Source organism: Paramisgurnus dabryanus, chromosome 3 (assembly GCF_030506205.2).
Source record: "Paramisgurnus dabryanus chromosome 3, PD_genome_1.1, whole genome shotgun sequence".
NCBI classification, from domain to species: domain Eukaryota; kingdom Metazoa; phylum Chordata; class Actinopteri; order Cypriniformes; family Cobitidae; genus Paramisgurnus; species Paramisgurnus dabryanus.
The window spans coordinates 7,501,401-7,520,693 of NC_133339.1; the positions used below are offsets into that span (position 1 = coordinate 7,501,401).

The 19,293-nt window shown below is 36.4% G+C and overlaps 2 protein-coding genes across 3 annotated transcripts in view; one reads left to right on the forward strand and one right to left on the reverse strand.

Annotated features, from left to right (window-relative positions):
* Positions 1-7,805, reverse strand: part of coro7 (coronin 7) — a 192,673-nt gene extending 184,868 nt beyond the window's left edge. The window contains exon 1 of the mRNA XM_065253134.2: positions 7,679-7,805. Within this exon, the coding sequence (XP_065109206.1) occupies positions 7,679-7,738 (60 nt within the window). The 5' untranslated portion in view covers positions 7,739-7,805. The remainder of the gene's footprint in view (positions 1-7,678) is intronic.
* Positions 7,806-8,529: 724 nt separating this feature from the next.
* On the forward strand, positions 8,530-17,649 carry dnaja3a (DnaJ heat shock protein family (Hsp40) member A3a). 2 transcript variants are annotated; one of them, XM_065253169.2, is made up of 12 exons: positions 8,530-8,771; positions 9,320-9,453; positions 9,614-9,697; positions 9,781-9,984; positions 10,318-10,470; positions 10,556-10,703; positions 10,782-10,846; positions 13,287-13,415; positions 13,572-13,687; positions 13,803-13,900; positions 13,976-14,099; positions 16,998-17,649. In XM_065253169.2, exons 1-11 carry the CDS (start codon positions 8,567-8,569, stop codon positions 14,083-14,085), a joined length of 1,446 nt encoding a protein of 481 aa, XP_065109241.1. In that variant the 5' UTR covers positions 8,530-8,566; the 3' UTR covers positions 14,086-14,099; positions 16,998-17,649. The 2 variants fall into 2 exon arrangements, with proteins under 2 accessions (XP_065109241.1, XP_065109242.1); XM_065253170.2 differs by lacking the exon at positions 13,976-14,099 and having other exon boundaries at positions 8,531-8,771.
* Positions 17,650-19,293: the final 1,644 nt, after the last annotated feature.

Below are 19,293 nucleotides of genomic sequence, written 5' to 3' on the forward strand. Positions count from 1 at the left end.
ACCAACACAATTTAAACATACTTTTAAATATCTTAAAGAATTACTATCAGAATACAATCCATCACGTACACTGCGATCACAAAATTCTGGTGAATTAATTATCCCTAGAATATCAAAAGTGTCTAAAGGTGGTATATACTTTTCCTACTTAGCCCCTATGCTCTGGATTGATTTACCAAATAATGTTCGAGTATCAGACACAGTCGAGCAATTTAAGTCTAAAATTCAGACATTCTTCTTTAACAAAGCATTCACATAAAATGTCAAGTAAATTTAGTTATCCCGCAACAGTTAGTTTGTCTAGAACAAAGCACTCACATAACTCATCTGGGTAATATACTTATGCCGCAATAGTTAGCCTGTCTGGAACCGAGCGGATTTTAAACCACAATACTGTATGACACTTGCATTACATGCGAACGGCCCCTACACTAATAGGATTCTGTTTTTCTCTCCTTGTCTCATCCTCCCCGAGGACAATGAGACAAACAGACCCAGTTCCTGATGCTGTGAAGGTCATCACACCACTGATCTACTGGATGCCCTTCACCATATAAAGAATACCTTGAATCTTGATGCCCAACCGATGCCTGACCAGCGACCACCGGCTGAACCAGATTATTCGGCCTACCCGTTTCCTATCCCTATCATGTTTATAAATATATATGTACACTGTAAAAAAAAATCCGTAGAATTGCAGCTGGGTTGCCGGTAATTTACCGTAGATTTAAATTTTTGTTATTTACTGGCAAGAGTTTGTTCAAAGTTAAATGAACATTAAACATTTACAAGTCTTTGTCTTTACAGAGTAAAACTAAAAAAACAGCATCAAGCAAAACATTCTGGGAAACAAAATCTGAAGCAAATAACAGAAAAAGGTTGATGATGATTTCTGGTTCCCAGAATGCTTTGCATGAGGCTGTTATTGTATAGTTTTATTCTGTAAAGATAAAGACTTGTTAATATTTAAAATTTATTTAACTTTGAACAAACTCTTGCCAGTAAATAACATAAATGTAAATCTACGGTAAATTACCGGCAACCCGGCTGCAATAACATTGTAATTTCTACAGAATTTTTTTACAGTGTATCTCTCTCTAAGGTTTTTCTCCTCCTAGGAGTTTTCCCACAGGGTTTTTCTTCTAGGGGTTTTTTTCATCCCATGGAGAGTCAGCCAACATTGGCTTAACTTAGCACTTTACTGTATACGTTGCATTATTACTACGCTCGCTTGTACGGTTTATTATCAGCCGCTGCATTATGCTTCTTGTATTATCTTTCGATTTTTCTGTGTTTTCCCCTACATCTATTCATGTAAAGCTGATTTCAAACAATTAACAATTGTGAAAAGCGCTATATAAATAAAATTGAATTGAATTTATTAGACAATTAACCGTTAGCCAAATTTTTAAAATCGTGACAGCACTATTTGATGCGAGGTACAGATGAGCGATTTAAATCTGATCAGGCATTAAGTTTTTAATTTATATAATCATTGTCCTACATTCTTGGATAGAGAACCACTGGTGTATGGTTTGTTAGGATAGGACAATATTTCACTGAAATACAACATTTTGAAAATTTGGAATCAAAATTTGGCAGCAAAAAAAAATCTAAATATTGAGTTATCCAAATGAAGTCCTAAGCAACTGCATCCACTCACAAAAATAGTTTTGATAAATTTAAGGTAGGCATCTTAAAAAAATCTTCATAGAACATAATCATAAATATCGTAATGATTTTTGGCATAAAAGCAAAATCTATTATTTTGACTCATATAATGTATAGTAGGCTATTGAATACACTGTGCAATTTAACACTGGTTTTGTGGTCCAGGGTCACATTATATCAGATAGCAATGAAGAAAACTCTATCACCCCCTTGAGCACTGAGGTTTGTTACTGCCACAGTAACACAAGAACACATGTAAACTATGTACAATAAAACTAAACTCTTGCCATGGCTTTCTATACCTGTCCTGCACACAGTACTGTAGCACATGCTGATTGAGGTTAACTCCCAGTCTAATACCGAAATGTAGGTTACAAAATTGTGGTTCAGATGAGGTTGGTGTTGGCAAAACTAAAAGGTTACAATGATTTTATTGGCAGTCAAACTGAGATCAAAAGTCCAGAGGAGGAAGTGAGATTCCTCTTTACAAACAGCTGTGCATAAGAAACAAACCAGAAAAAAACACTCCAAAGGTCCTGAGAGATGTTGAGCAAAACACAGCACCGATTAAGACCTGAACTAAACCAAAAGAGGAAACAGAAAGTCAGCACATCTTACTTGAGTGAACTGCACACATGCACACAAACACACACAAACACACACACACCCAGAGTCTACAGGCCTTTCAGAAAGACACAAACTGGAGGAAGTGCAGAAAACTTCCTGCAACACACAGCTGAGCTCTTTCAAATCCTTTTCATATGTGAACAAGAAACAACACGCAGAGGGTGAACATGACCGAGCAACTAACTTAGTAGAACCCACAAACACCTGACATTGTTACATAATATCAACATATCAATGAATCACAGCCATCTAATGCATTTTACTATCCTAAAAACATGGTAAAAACTTTCCAAGCGACTTCAAGTAAACATTAAATAAAATAAATGTCCAAAAACAGCTAAAGCTGAACTCTAACTATGTTTGAAAAAAGTTGCCGATAGAAATTCCATGATGGTTTATTTGTATATATTATTATGTTGCTATTATAAAGATGTTTTTACAAAAGCAGAATTTATAGGACATAACCTGATTTTTTATTAATGTTCATAGCAATTATTTTGTGTTTTTAGGCAAATTCATTATGTTTTGAATGAAAAAGCACAGCATTTCCTTAAGTACCTGCTCTATTATAACACGCAAGTGGCAAATAAATATTTTGGGACAATTAATCATGCAAAAGCGTGTTTTCTCGATTAATTAATTTAAATGAATTATGGTGAAATGCTGGCAAAACCAGAGGGCGCTCTCGTGCAGAAACTCTATTTGTACAACAAAAAAGAGGAACCATTACAAATGCTGTTTTAAGAAATGTCTATATCGCTGTTCTTGAAATTGTTTCAGGTATTTTTATGATACTAAAGAATATTTTGAAAGATTTTGTTTAATGAGTGTTGCTTTTTTAAATGCACGTTATAAACGAAATTTTTGGTTGATAAGACTCCATACTGATCAAAAAACTGTAGTACACGGACGAGCTGTGCATAAAACACAGAATCGGAGCCTTGCAAATCAAAATCGATTCAGACAGATATTTTTAATGGGAAACGTGATTAATCGTCACAGCATGGATGACGTATTTTTGTTGTCGAAGTTAGCACGCTACTGGATCCATCGCCGAAAAGCCCATTAATTTTCACTTTAGACTTTTGGATTATAGCAAAAGATATAATGTGCTCTGTGTTTAACAAAAGTTTATGACCCTTAGTTTATGACCCTTGTGTGTTTTATGTTGAAAAGTGGTTCGATGTGCATCCCCCTTGTGCCTTTCGTGGCCCCCAAAGAAAATGTATGACATAAAACATTCTAAAACAAAAAATTTTAATTAAACAAAACGTATAAAATTATTAAATTTAGTGATGTTGGTTAGTACCCTTATATTTCTAAGCTTTAGTTTATCGATAAATAAATGTATTTTATAGTGATGCACCGATGTATCGGCTGCCGATATTTATCGGCCAATTTTTGATGAATTTGAAACCATCTGCATATCGGTAATAGCACGAGAAAGGCCGTTACCGATTGTTTATTAATTAACTGCATACAGAAATCCATTACATGTAAAAACTGAGTTAATGTTGTTAATAAAATAAATGCTGAATAGCAAAAACCACCTTTGAAGGTTGTCATGCTGTCTTATTATATTTGTTTTAGCTTAATTTGTGCCTCTTTTATTATGTTGGTCATTTGAATGTTAATTAGATTCAATCCATGTTCAGTAAAAATAATTTGATGCAGAAATAAACTAGCTTATAGACCAACTGCATAGTATTGTATACAAGTGTTTAATATTGGTATCGGCCAGAAGTTGTCTTTTAAATCGGTATCGGCGCATCATTTTTATATTTTATAAAATGGCATAAAAATGAAAACCACTTTGGCTTGTGTAAACTAAAGAAATTTAACCAAAACCCCATTAAAAAAATAAAACATTGACTTTGATGGAACCTACAATGCTGGGTCGCTTAAAGGTTTTGCCTTAAAAAAATATGTCATCCCTGCAGCACTCTATATTACACACATAACACAACACAAAGTGATTCAACATAACACGCGGCACAGTTTATAACCGCATAACCCTGGTGACGCAATGCATTCGGTTTTATTTGGTGGAAACCTGAGCCATTGAGGTCTGGTCGAGCGTTTGCTCCAGCTTTGGTGCTGACACGAAGACAGCACTGGTGAAAAAGGGATATGTGACATAAAACAAGCAACAACGCATCTAAAAACACGGTTTAAGTGGTTATTTTTATGAACTACAAACTGTGGTCTATAGCAGAAGCTCCGCCTACTGACAGCGTACTGTCCTGTAAATCACTATAGATAAAAGCGTGTGCATAAATGAGGAGTAAATGTGGATGGATTCACACGCACAAGTGGTGCATCTGCAGACTCTGTCATGTGCATCTGTCATCTTAACAGGATTACATAGTTTCAGTTCACACATACACAGTCACTCCTACACCACGAGGAAATAAGCCAGTGCAAAATCTATAAATAAAATATGAAGTTAACGGCTTCAAGCTTCTTAAAAATCTCATTTAGCATTTAATTCTGCAGTAGAGCTTTATGTGCTCTGGACTGACAACATATGGACCACAACTTCTGTTTGCTAAAGCACAGTCACTATTACTATCACTCAAAACTTCAGTGCATTTCAGTCAAGTTCAGACACAGAACACACCAGCATCATAAATACTGCCCATCAAACAGCACTCACACTTTCCTCAAGAATTGTAACAATCTAGCATGCTGTAAAGATGGAAGTAGAGAAAGTTTATACTGTATGTTCATCATGTACCCTTGTTATTAGGCTCGAATGCATTTGCCACTGTTATAGTCAAAACTAGTGGTTGACCTATATGGGTTTTTTATGACCGATGCCGATACCAACATTGAGAAAGCTGTTTGGCCGATATGAGGCCGAAATTACGTTATTACAGTAAATAAGAGACAAACAGAAACTAAATAAACATAATAACATTTAAAAATAAATTTGTTATGCATAATATTTATAAATATACCCTTTTAAAGTACTTAAAACATATTTACAAGACAAAATTTATGTGGATCTGACATCTCACGGTACTGTTTGAATAAGTGTGTTGAACTATTGTGGTGTTGTGTGTGACACAACATAACGTCATGTTAAAAAAATGAATTAATAATAGGTCATTTTACCGTCTGTCAGACTTTGGCTTTACATTATGTGACACTGAGTCTCTTTCACTACAAACAACACATTTAAGTAATAAAGAAATTTACTGGCCAATTGAAAAGATTTATGCATCAATGCCGATAAGAAAAAAATCCAAATATTGTCCAACATATCGGCGTCTGCTATATATTGGCTACTAGTCACTAGTCAAGACAATCTAAGCTAAGACAAGACCAAGACCAGAGGATAGGGCTGTGCAAAAAATCGACTGCGATTATCATGCGCGTGTCATCAGTAAAGCCGGTTCGGTGATTAGTATTAAATCGCCATCAGCTGCTTTCAGATGGAGCGGCATTTATTAAACAGACCCGTAGTTCACCGAGAAGCTAGGCAAAATCGGGTTCATAATCGAGGAAAATCGATTCCGATTTTCTATGCGATTTTGCCTAGCTTCTCGGTGAACTACGGGTCTGTGTAATAAATGCCGCTCCATCTGAAAGCAGCTGATGGCGATTTACTTCTAATCACCGAACCGGCTTTACTGATGACACGCGCATGATAATCGCAGTCGATTTTTTGCACAGCCCTACCAGAGGATGTCGAGACCAAGACAAGACCAAGACAAGACCAAGATCAAAGACAGTTGAGACCAAGACAAGACCATCAAAAAATTAATGGAATTACATCTTGGATATTTTGGGTCTTTGAAATAATTTTGTTGACAGATTGCTTTTTGGACTATCTCCCATTTATCTCTTACCGGCACAACAAAAGCAATCGAATAAGAAATAAGTCAGTTTTTATCCAATCACAATTAAGACATATAATTAAAATCTGACTTTTCCCATGTTTAAGTGCTATAACAGTGCTTCTATCAACCGAGAAAATGTGAAAAAGATCAACCCAGTTACTTAGTTTTGGTAAACCATTCTCTGCAAGTGTGTGAAAAATAATTAATTGAAATCTGGCTCCCCTTGTGATGTCATAAGGGGATAATAATACCACCCCTTAATCTGCACTATCAAACCACCGCACTTCCATTTAGTGTAGATATCAGCTCATTTGCATTTTAAAGGACACACCCACCCAAAAATGCCACATATGTGCTCACACCTACAAAGTTACAATTTTAACTTGCTATAATAAGTTATCTATATGATATTTTGAGCTAGAACTTCCCATACGCACTCTGGTGTGACACCAAAGATTTATTTTACATCTTAAAAAGTCTCGTGAAATGCCCTCTTTAGGCGGATTTGAAGCAAAAGTATTTGATGAACTTATAATACGTGCCAAGAGTGAGGTGCTATATATGCTAATTTGCATAATTGAATGTTATGATCAAATATTCTTCTAACATTGTGTAAATAAAAGTATATCTGTTTATATACCAAAAGATTGGTGGTACACTGAGTAGTGCAAGTTATGAAGGTCTCCCCCATGCACTGAATATACAAATAACATCATCTAAATCTCAGATATGTAAAGCATTCACACATGTGACGCCAGAAAACAAGATATCTTATCAGTCCACATCTAGAATGAAATATACTAATTTTACTGTATCACGGCAGTTCATTCAAGTCTGCCTGGCACATGTAAAGCTACAGCTGTCAGATCACAATGCAAATTCACACAAACACTATCACCACACAAAAAACAAAACTTATACAGTATGACAGAATGATTGTGAAATCAAGTTGTGACATTTAGGCATTGGCAATTGTGAGATTTTGCAAGGGAACTGCCACATTTATTCTGCTACAAATATGGTGTCTGCAGGACTAAAGTACTCAAAATAAAACAAATAATGAATGAATAATACATTATACCATCTTGATTTGCAGCATTCCATAAAACACCACAGAGTCAACTGTTTAAGTTAAGCCTATATTTATTTTAAAAGGAATCGGTACAGTTAACTTTCGATTATTTAATAAACAATATGTCTATTATCTTCGTCCAGGACCTTTCATGGTGTTATGTGGTGCAATTGTGCAATATGCAAAACTGCATCAGTGTAACACTGTGTCAGTCAACATCAAACATCATCAAACTGCAACAATGTGTCAACTTCAACTTCATGATAACATCATACAACTCGGGTTTATTTCATCTCACGATCATCCATGTGAAATAATATGTTCAGATTTTGCATGAAGGAAGTTAAGACATCACCAGCGCATCTGCACCCCTCCTTATAAGTCGAATCAGCCCAAATCACAAGACCCATCATCATATCCCTCTCATACTGCTGGATCTGATATACAATGAAGATGTACTCACATCTTTCTTGGGGATTTTCGGAGTGGTGTTCTTATATTTGGAAGTCTTAAAACGATTCATTCTGACGTCCTGGTAGCGCGTTTGAATCTTCCGGGTGTCTGGGTTGGCGTGTTGTGTTCGGAATTGTATGAATGCGTTTCTGTGACGCAGAGCTAGCGCGCGCGATACACGCCCTGCTGCGCTAGCTGCGCAAGAAAACGCAGACATGTGAATTTGTATATTTCACAAACAAATGATTATTTCTTTAAAGTTTTTGAGTTTATATTTTCTCTAATTAAAATAAATAAATAAAAAACAAAGGATTCTTGAAAAGCAAAATAATAATAATAATAATAATAATAAAATAAAACGTAAATCGTTTAAGTTATGATGAGGTCTTTTATGTATATAACATGTAAAACTTTCACACAAACTCTCTAACTTCTGTAAAACTTCCAACTTTACACAAATATTTTAACTTCATTGATTCATATTGGAATAATCCGAAATTGCCATGAGATTCCAACAAAACAAAAACAAGAATAATCTACATAGTTATTATTATGACGAAATATCAAATACAATTAATCCACCAGTATTATTTAATTCCTATACTGTAGGATTTGTAGTTTGATTCCTTACTTTTGAGTCCATTATTCAATCCATTTTTCCCAGAGATAGAAATTCTACTAAGGATATCTTAATATAAAATGAATACATTTATTTATTTATTTACATACATTTTTCCCTACAGAATGTTTCAGGCTGTTCATTCATAAAGTTACAAATTCCATCAAAGAGTGGCCAAGCTACTAGTCCAGAACATTTTCTTTTCCACAGGCACGACTGCGCATGCGTTTCAGGGTGACGCCTGCGCAGTCGACCGCTATCCGCCGCTAAGTGGTAAAGATGGCGTGTTCCGCTGCTCGCAGCTCCTCACGCTGGATCACAGTCGCCGTGTCCTCCTGCCACAGACATGCGGGTTTATCGCATATCTCCCGCTGTCATGGAGCCCACAGAAGTTTCTCGACGTTGTCAGGCCGACAGATGTTGTCTGCAGGCGGCACGAAGAGCGCAGGAGAGCGCAAAGGCTTGACATTGAAAGGCATGACAGGTGAGAGACATGCATTTAAACAGGCCGGAGAGTTTCAACTACATGCAAAGTACACAATGTGTCCTGCACAGTTTATATGAGATAATCTCATCGATGTACATCCAGAATACTGCTTATATGGTGACGTAATCATCAGTACGTCGTCAATGATGCAGCAGACATGAGATCAAATATAGTGGATGCAATTCACACGTGATCAGATCTGTTTGATCAATGAGGAATGATTAGCACTGTTTGGATTTGATAAGAAACAGATTTGGCTTCACTCGGTTGCTGGAAACTTCTCTGACCTTGTGTCAGTGATGGGCAACTGTATGAATCTAGTTGTGTTTCTAAAGAAAGTATGCATAAGTTTACCATATTATGACGTCATTGTTTTGATGGTTGTAAGTGATGCTTGTGTGTATATATTAAAAAGTACCAGGATGTTGGTGTCCGATATCATATCTGTATCATAATACTGTTTTTTAAGTGCTATTTGAAACAAAGTATACAAGATTATTTATTTACATTTTTAACTTAAAGTAAACGCTTGAATGTGTTGACAGGTGTGGGCCCGTCTCATATCATCTCTAAGCTGTCTTTTCACACCAGCGCTCCGGCTTACAAACAAGACTTCTACCAGATATTAGGAGTACCCCGCACAGCAACACAGAAGGAGATTAAGAAAGCTTATTACCAAGTAAGACGCTTTAAAAGTGTTTAACCATTATCTGCTTTTCGTGTGTGGGGGCGACCGGGTCTAGTTGTCACAAAGGCCTTTAAATTTGCTTTCGTCCCTATCGCTACTTTCTCAATATGTGTGATGGTTTGTATAAAACCTGCATTTGCTTCCCATTCAGATGGCAAAGAAGTATCATCCGGACACCAACAAAGAAGATCCACAAGCCAAGGAGAAGTTTGCACAGCTCGCAGAAGCCTATGAGGTTCATACAAGCTCATCTCATGATTTTTGGTTGGTCTCACTCATTCTGAAAGAGCGTTTGATGATGTGATGATTTGTCCTCAGGTGCTCAGCGATGAGGTGAAGAGGAAACAGTACGACACATACGGTTCTGCCGGCTTTGACCCGGGTGCTGGTGCCGGACATCAGCATTACTGGAGCGGAGGGGCCAGCGTTGATCCCGAGGAGCTTTTCCGCAAGATTTTCGGGGAGTTTTCAGGAGCGCGAGGTTTTGGGGATTTTAACGCCATCTTTGATCAGCCACAAGAGGTCAGAAAGAGATCGTTTGCTTTCCTTACTTTCTCCTCCTTATTGCATTCCCCACTGAAAAATCCAGCATAAGCTGGTTTAAGATGGCATTAGCTGGTTTAAGATGGTCTTCCTAGCCTGGCAAAGCTTGACAAGCTTAAAAAGTGCCGAAAACACAGCTAGAGCAGCTTGCTATACCAGCTAAAACCAGTTCACCAGCAGTTTTTTTCATTAGGGTTGATAAGATGTGTGTTTTATTAATTCTAAAAATCACATCTAGTACACTAACCGTCTGATTCATACTTCGCACAAAACTGGAAAACGCTTACTTTTTATGTGTTTTGTTTTAAACAGTACGTCATGGAGCTGACGTTTGCTCAAGCCGCTAAAGGTGTGAATAAGGAAATCACTGTTAACATTGAAACTACGTGTCAGCGCTGTGACGGCAGGGGACACGAGCCCGGCTCTAAAGTCCAGCACTGCGGAAACTGCAACGGCACCGGGATGGTGAGCCAAAAACACAGACAACAACTGTATGATATAGACGACGGTGAGTAAAAGCTCAAAACCATCCTGTCTTCTCTCGCTTTAGGAGACCGTCAACACGGGTCCGTTCGTGATGCGTTCCACCTGTCGCCGCTGTGGTGGGCGGGGCTCGGTCATCACCTCGCCCTGCACGGCGTGTCGAGGGAAGGGTCAGACCAAGCAGAGGAAAACCGTAATGGTACCTGTACCTGCAGGTGAGTACGGGCTTTGTGTGACTGGTTCGTGCATTATAGATTCATCTTCTGTTCTCTGACCGTGAGATGTTTCTTCAGGTATTGAAGATGGGCAGACGGTTCGAATGCCTGTGGGGAAAAAAGAGATCTTCATCACATTTAAAGTGCGTATACGACACACTTAAAGCTCTTGAAATATACAGAACCAGTGAAATTAGTGATATTAGGACATTATTATGTACAGCAAAAGATATGGTCCAACATTTAGCACTTTGGAAACCTGATATGGGGCAGTTTCCTGGATCGGATTTAGATTAATCCAGGACTAGCGCTTATTTATATTAGGGGGGTGGTTTCCCGGACAGGGATTAGACTAGTCCTAGACTAAAATAAATGTAAGAGCTGTCCAAACTGAAAACAACTTGCACTGACATATCTTAAAATACATCAGTGCCCTTTGTTTTGCCTCGAAATTCACACAAGTAATGTTTTTAGTAAGGCATGTTTGTTAAAACTAGTTATATTTTTTAATGAAACTGTGGCTTAGAGTCTGTTTACACTTGGCATTAACATGCGTTTTCGTTGATCGGATCACAAGTGGACGACGTTAATGCCAGGTGTAAACGGTGTTCAAAAAGTTTTGAGCTCGCCCACTTTCAACCACATCCAGAGGTAGTCGAAACCACTTTCAATCGGATCGTTTTGGTGTTGCGGAATGCATATGTGGTTGAATGTGTTCGAACAGCCACACGCGCCCGCCTTCTCTCCGCCCATTTATCTAATCTGAGGTATTAAACACAAGTTTTACGTCTTTTTTTGACTTCTGGCGTGAACATACGTTGAACAGCGCTATTTTTAGCCTTTCATTGATAAAACTAAATCGGCTGATCTCCGTAGTTTCGTTTTGAAAGCGTGTGAAAGTTGTGCGGTACTATTTTATCAATTGGGCTGAAAATTCAGCGAAAGCTCTAACATACACACGTACAAAACACAGTGCAGCAAGTTTACTTGCTAAACAAGCAGTGGACTCCGACATAATATTAGTTTGCGTCCATATAAACTCATAATTACTCCCGCTCGCGTTTGAATGACAGCAGAGAGACGTTTGACAGGCCACCCCCTCACAGTATTCAGGATAGAAGCATTCGAAAGTGGACAAAAGAGACGGATTTAAATACCAGGTGTAAACGTGATGTGTCTCTCTCGTCCACTTGTGATCCGATTGATGAAAACACATCTTAATACCAAGTGTAAACAGCCCCTTAGTCCTGGCTTAAACTAATCCCTGTCTGGGAAACCACCCCATAGAGTTTACTGTAGGGCTGCAACAAAAAATTATTTTCATAATCGATTAATCTGACAATTATTTTTCAGATTAATCGACTAATCAGATAAAAACCTTAATATCTACTACGTTCGATTTGTTCACTAGTTTATAGCTAAATAAAACCCTAAATTAAGGAATTCGCAGTAGATGTGTACTTTTGAAATTCATTGAAATTTGGTTAATGAAATTATGAAACTATTTTCATAATTTATTTAATCGATTAGTTGTTGCAGCTCTAGTTTAGTGATTAAATTAAAAAGAACCATTACTAGCTCATTCTCTATTGGTTTAGTCAGACTGCTGGCCAATTACCGTATTGTCCTGAAGACTTTTTTCCATGAAAACGCCTTTCAATAAACAATGTCAGCTTATATTCGCGTTTTAGACTATTACATGTCAATCATACCGCACACTCGCAAAAATGGGGGGGTGTCTATTTCGGACAATAATGTATTAAATTTATTTGACTCGATATTGTCACTAATATTGCTTGTCCTTGCCGAATTACAAATCCCATTTACCTAAATAAACATAATTCATTGTTAATTTCACATTTTAATGACTGGGCTGCAAAACGATTAATCGCAACTAATTGTTTGCAGAATAAAAGTTTTTGTTTACATTATATATGTGTGTACTGTGTATAATAATTATGTATATAAAAATACACACATATACATGTATTATTTTAGAGAAAAGCTATTTATATATCAAGTATTTATAATGGGGCTGTCAAAAGATTAATTGCGATTAATCGCATACAAAGTAAAAGTTTTTTGCATAATTTATGTGTGTATTTATATAAACATAATCTACACACACACACACACACACACACACACACACACACATATATATATATATATCATGCAAACACAAACTTTTATTTTGTATGTGATTAATCATGATTAATCGTTTGACAGCCCTAATTTATTATTATTTATAATAGAATTTATATTTAAATATTAAAATGTATATACACATGTACATATTTCTTAAATATATACATGCATGTGTGTGTATGTATATATACATGATTATTATACACAGTACACAACACACACACATGATGAAAACAAAAAAAATATTCTGCAAATGATTAGTCACGAATAATCGTTTTGCAGGCCTACTTATATTAGCAGTGATTTCTGTCTCTGAGGTTTTTATTGTCTGATTGGACTCCATCTTTGTTTGCTCTGGTTGGATTAAACAGTCTGGATTAAGCGGAAACCTTCTGTGGTTCTGTGGATAATTTCAGTTGTTTGTTTGGATCTCAGGTACAGAAGAGTCCGATCTTCAGGAGAGATGGTGCTGATATTCACTCTGACGTCATGATCTCGGTCGCTCAGGCCATACTGGGCGGCTCGGTCCGAGCACAGGGATTATACGAGACCATCAATCTCTCTGTGAGACTTTATCTTGAATTATTATAAAATCTGACCATGAAAATACTAAGTTTACATGCACATCACAAACTAACACTGATAGGTAGCATTCTATAAAATGTCACCCACCTGCATGTTTTCTGGCTGTGTATGAGACGTTTGTGAAATCTCTCGTAGATCCCATCTGGAACCCAGTCCGACCACAGGATCCGTCTTTCCGGTAAAGGCATCCCGCGTGTCAGTGGCTATGGATACGGCGATCACTACATCCACGTCAAGGTCAAAATTCCCAAGTATGAGAAATCCCAATACACACGTTTCTCGTATAGTATCTTGCTACTGTAGCACACTTATGTTTTGGTTGTATGTTATGTACCTGATAAAATCTGCTTCGTTTCTCGTGTCCAGGATGTTGACGGACAGACAGCGAGCTCTCCTCACGAGTTACGCAGAGGATGAGACGGATGTGGAGGGAACGGTCAGTGGAGTAACAAACACCACTTCAGGTCAGTGTAAACACTTGAATCTCATGAGAGAGACAGTCAGTGGGACTGACGCACACAATGCCTGTGTTTGTCCAGGAGGGGGCGGTAAACAACCTGAGACAGGGCAGAACAGGACAGATGAGGGGCAGGAACAGAAAGACGAGGGCTTTTTCTCCAGATTAAAGAAAATGTTTAGCAGCTCCTGACAGCCACACACCAGGTAGGATGAGTTGCTTACAGTCTTATAGTTAAATATATAGGTTTAGTACCTGGTCTGTGGCTGTCTGTGAGTACTGTATTTAGTATACGGAACGGATGCACAAATACAGAGTTTCTGTGCTGATACTGATATTTCAAATATCAATAGACATCGATGGATGTTTTACTCCTTGTTTCAAAGTGTTATGTTGTGAAATCCCAGAAGTACAGAGCATACAAACTTCAACTCTGTTGTCATTGTCACCAAATAGAAAATAATCGCACAGTATGAGTCCTGATGAATATAATCCACCCTGATCATTTATACAATCAGCTGATGTCCGATAGTGGGAAAATTGCTTTTATTAATGTCTTTGTATTAACTCTTTCCCTGCCAATGACGGGTTTTACAGCAATCCATATTACCGCTATTTTCCAGAAGATTGCGCTCTTACCCAACTAATAAAACACTGAAGCATCCACGGCATTAAAAACAGTAAAACTGAATCTGATCTCTAACAATAGTCCTTCACAAAAATGCATTTATCTCAGCTTTTGGCTAAAAATCTGGTATTTAAAAAAAGCTACCCATATTTGAGAGCTGATAAAAATAGAACAAATAAAGATCGGATGAAACTTTTTTGTTTGAAAGCAGAGGGTCTGTGTATGTTTATATATTTAAAGAAGAAACTTTTCTGGAAGGCATTAAACTTTTGTGAAAATCATAAAAATGCTGGCGCTGGCTGGCAACTTAAATTTTTTTTATATTAAAGCATATGACGTTCATTTAAAAGAAGGAACAAGCACATTTAAAATAAGAAGTTTGTAAATACTGTGTATATAAAGTACTTTAACCGTTTCTGGTTATTACTGAAAGACAGCCATAGTTAAAGCGAAACTCCAGCCTAGGGGTGTAACGATTTACCGTGAAAATGCGCGTTTTCTCAATGAATGAATTTTTATGAATTATGGTGAAATCCTGGCACATCCCAAAGCCAGAGGGCGCTCTCGTGCAAAAACACCCTTTGTGCCACAGAAGAAGTATCATTACTTCTACAGAAACGTCTACAGGAATATTTATTTTTATATATATTTATATCTAAAATTAAGTCTAGTTTTTAGACCAAAAATATCAAATTTAAGTGATTTTGTAAATAAAACGAGCAAAAAAATCTGCCAATGAGGAAAGCAAATTTTTCTCGAATTTAGTGTTTAAGAAAAATGTTAAAGATTTTTTGCATACCCCATTGGCAGAATTTTTGCTTGTTTTATGCAAATCACTTAAATTTGATACTTTTGGTCTAAAAACTAGACTTATTTTCTTGGGTCGTTTTGCTCCTCAAGAAAAAGCATCTTAATTTAAGAATTTCTAGATATTTTTACTGAAAACATAACAAAAATACTTAGAATTTTTTTTTTCTTAAATCATTTTTTACAGTGTGTAATGTCAGAAATCATAGATCAGGAACAACTTCTGACTTTGAAGCCCAAAAAAGTGTATTCATCCTTCACAAAAGTAATCCACACGGCTCCAATGGGTTAATGAAGGATTTCTTGGGGTAATCAATGTGATTTTGTAAGAAAAAATATCCATATTTTAAACTTTATAAACTATTATAACTAGTTTCCCGTAACAATGGCATCTTGGACACACAATTTGGAGTCAGTGCGCAATGTACCCATGGCAACGAGTGCTCGCTACACTAAAACTCTCTTGTGAGTCCAAGATGGCGCAGTTACCGGAAGGTAGTTCTTATTGTTTAAAATATAGATATTTTTCTAACACAATCACTTCGATTATCCACAGAAGACCTTTATTAAACCATTATAGCCGTGTCCCTACTGAAAAATCCAGCTAAGACCAGCATAAGGTGGTGTGGTTTTAGCTGGACTTCCAGCTTGGTTTTAGCTGGTTTTGCTGGTGTAGCAAGCTGGTCAAACTTTTTGCAAGGCTGGGAGGACCAGCTTAAAGCAGCTACTGCCACCTTAAACCAGCTTATGCTGGTCTTAGTTGGATTTTTTAGTAGTGTGGATTACTTTTTTGGGCTTTAAAGTCAGAAGTTGTTCCCCGATACCTGTTTTTTTACCGTAATAAAGCCTAGAAGAGCAATGACATTTACTAAAATAACTCCAAATGTGTTCGTCTGAAAGATGATGGACATGTGTATTAGGGATGGGCATGATTAATCGACGATCGATAATTGATCGTTAAGAATTTAGTCGATGATGTTAATTTGTTATTGATTAATCAAATACTTTTTTATCTAATGCAGGTTGCGTTGCCTAGCATAGCGTGTGTCTTGAAGCAATTAAATGAATTTCACTGTGTGGCAGCAATTCAACATTTTACCACCAGGGTGCAATATTTGACACCATACTTCGTTATCTGTCACCTTCCGTTTTGATTTCAAAAAAATAATCATGAAGAGGTCATGATTTTTTGGAACAAATGAGGTCTCTGTTTAAGAATGCGTCTCGCAGCTGCAGGTTCCGCTGCTTTAGAGCACCGCATATTCAAGCGCATATGTTCCGTTTGTCTAACTAAATGTAGTTTAACTGTTTGCCACAAGTTGATCTTGTAATAAAGGTCTCATGGAGGAAAACACGCTGTATTTTTGTATTCAAAATTTTTGAATTATAAAAGTTAAATAATAATTTTTTATTATAAAAATATTAATGATTAATCGATAGTCGATCGTTAATTCTCCCGACGATCGACTAAAAAAATTTAATCGAATGCCCATCCCTAATGTGTATCTCATATTGCTGTAGAGTAAATCATGGGGTGATTTTGATATTTGGCTGGAGTATCCCTTTAATGCTATAAATTACACCTTTCTATACTGCTCAGCTTGTCACCTATTAAATTTCATTGTAAAAAAAAATTTTGATTAATTCTGTCATTTATTTTTAATTACAGGGAAAAGATCAGCTGAGAATTGAGAGACTGTTATGCCAATGCAGATGGAGATTAACCACACAACCTGAGGAACATGCAAAGAGGAACAGAGGAGCAATGGGATATGTGTAGCTTCAACCTGAAGAAAACCTTTAAAATAAACACAGATGAAAACTATGAAGCAGTCTGGACAGCATCCTCCAACATCACGAACATGAAGAAATATACCTATACCCTTAGAAGAAGAACCACATGATATCAGTCATAACACCAATACATGTCCAACATAAGTCCTGTAATTCTTTGATAACTTTCTCAGAAGTCATCTTTGGTTTTCTGGCATTCTGAAATGAAGAGCAGATACTGATTCACGTACAGTAATAAATGCTTGTTTCAGTCACTTTATGAATGATAGTGGATGGTAACCTCTCATTTTATTAAAACATTTGTTTCCGTCCGGGCTCATGTGTGCCTGAATATAACTGCTGTTACAGGCCAGCTAATACACATGTACAGTACAGTAGAGTAAAACTCATAATCTACTATACATGCATTGGGTAAAACGCTTCAATGAGATCCATCTGCTTCATTAGGACTGTACATAGACCACTGTTGATATTAAAGGTAAAATATGCAATAATTAATAAAATATTGTATGTGTGACCTGGAAAAAGTTTTTTTTATGAATTAAGGTGATTAATAATATATAATAATACTGCCCCTTAATCTGCACTATACAACCACGGCACTGCCATTTAGTGCCGAGATCAGCTCATTTGCATGTTAAAGGACACACCCCAAAAACGGCACATTTTTGCTCACACATACAGTGTCAATTTAACATGTTATAATAAATTATATATGGTATTTTTATTTAAGTTTATGGTAATACAAAAATTGCAAAAAAAGTATTTAATTATTACTAATTACTTTCTAAATCCTAATTAGTAAATTATACAAACATTGGCTTGAAAAGGCGCCAATAAATCTTATAAAAATACATAAATTATTATTTTTAAGATCCAATTCTCACTATTAACTAACTATTAACTAATTTTACCTCAATAAACTCCTTATTACTGCTTATTAATACTTAGTAAAGTCGTTAAGTTTAAGTATTGGTAGGATTAAGGATGTAGAATAAATATTTGTAGAATCAGGTATTATATGTTTAATAAGCCAATACTTCAGTAATATTAATGCTAATAACCAACTAGTTAGTGAGTATTAGAAACTACACTATAGTATTACCATTATTCTTATTAACTCACCAGAGTATTTAAAGTGAGAAGGTTAAATAAAAAAACAGGCATTTTAAAGGTGCAGTGTGTAAATTTTTGTGGCATCTAGTGGTGAGGTTGCGAATTGCAACCAGCGGCTCAGTCCACTGCTCACCTCTTGCTTTTGAAACACATAGAGAAGCTACTATAGACGGTTTCATCGGACGCACGTGATACACGTCTGGATCCAAACCTTACTTCCGGTTTCGTTTTTATAATGGTCTGACTAGTTACTAAACTGATCTCTTGAACGAATGCCTCGTCGAAAATAACAAATGTTCTGGTTTCCTAGGTAATCTATAGTTGTTGTTTTTTTGCTTGTTATATAAATAAACTACGTTTAAAGAACTTAGTTGTTATTTATTCTTAGCGGAGTTTACCGGAAGTTACGTGCGGACCGCGACAGCAGCTTGTTTATGTTGTTACTGCTGAAACGGTCTATAGCCACCACCAGACAACCTTGTCATTGCTGGAGACAACTTAGTAAAAAAGTTTGTCCGGTAAGGGCTTCTGTAGAAACATGGCTTCACAAAATGGCGGCTTCCATGAAAGGGGACCCTCTGTGTATGTATATGAAAACGTCTCATTCTAAGGTAATAAAAACATGAAAGGTCTTTATACACCCCTGATAATATAGTTTTGTATATTATTTTGCATTTCTGTCAAGAGATCCTTCTAAATATTACACACTGCACCTTTAACGTTAGACTTTAAATGATGTTAAATCCACTATTGTATTATATATCATTGATCTACAGCCCATACACAGTATTTAGATCAAATACATTAGAAGTAACTATAATTAAATTGCTAGAAAAATAAGCAAAATCCCTTAATTTAATTACTGTTCCTTACAAAAAGTAATTGCTTAGTAACTAGTTACACCCAACACTGATTTCTTAAATGTGCAAAAAACCATTAATTAACTTATTGAATACGTTTGCAATGAATAATTGTACAGTATGTACAGTAAGTGAAATATTTGCATTATGTGCTATCTGAAAGGTAAAGCAATGTTAAACGCAAATATATATATA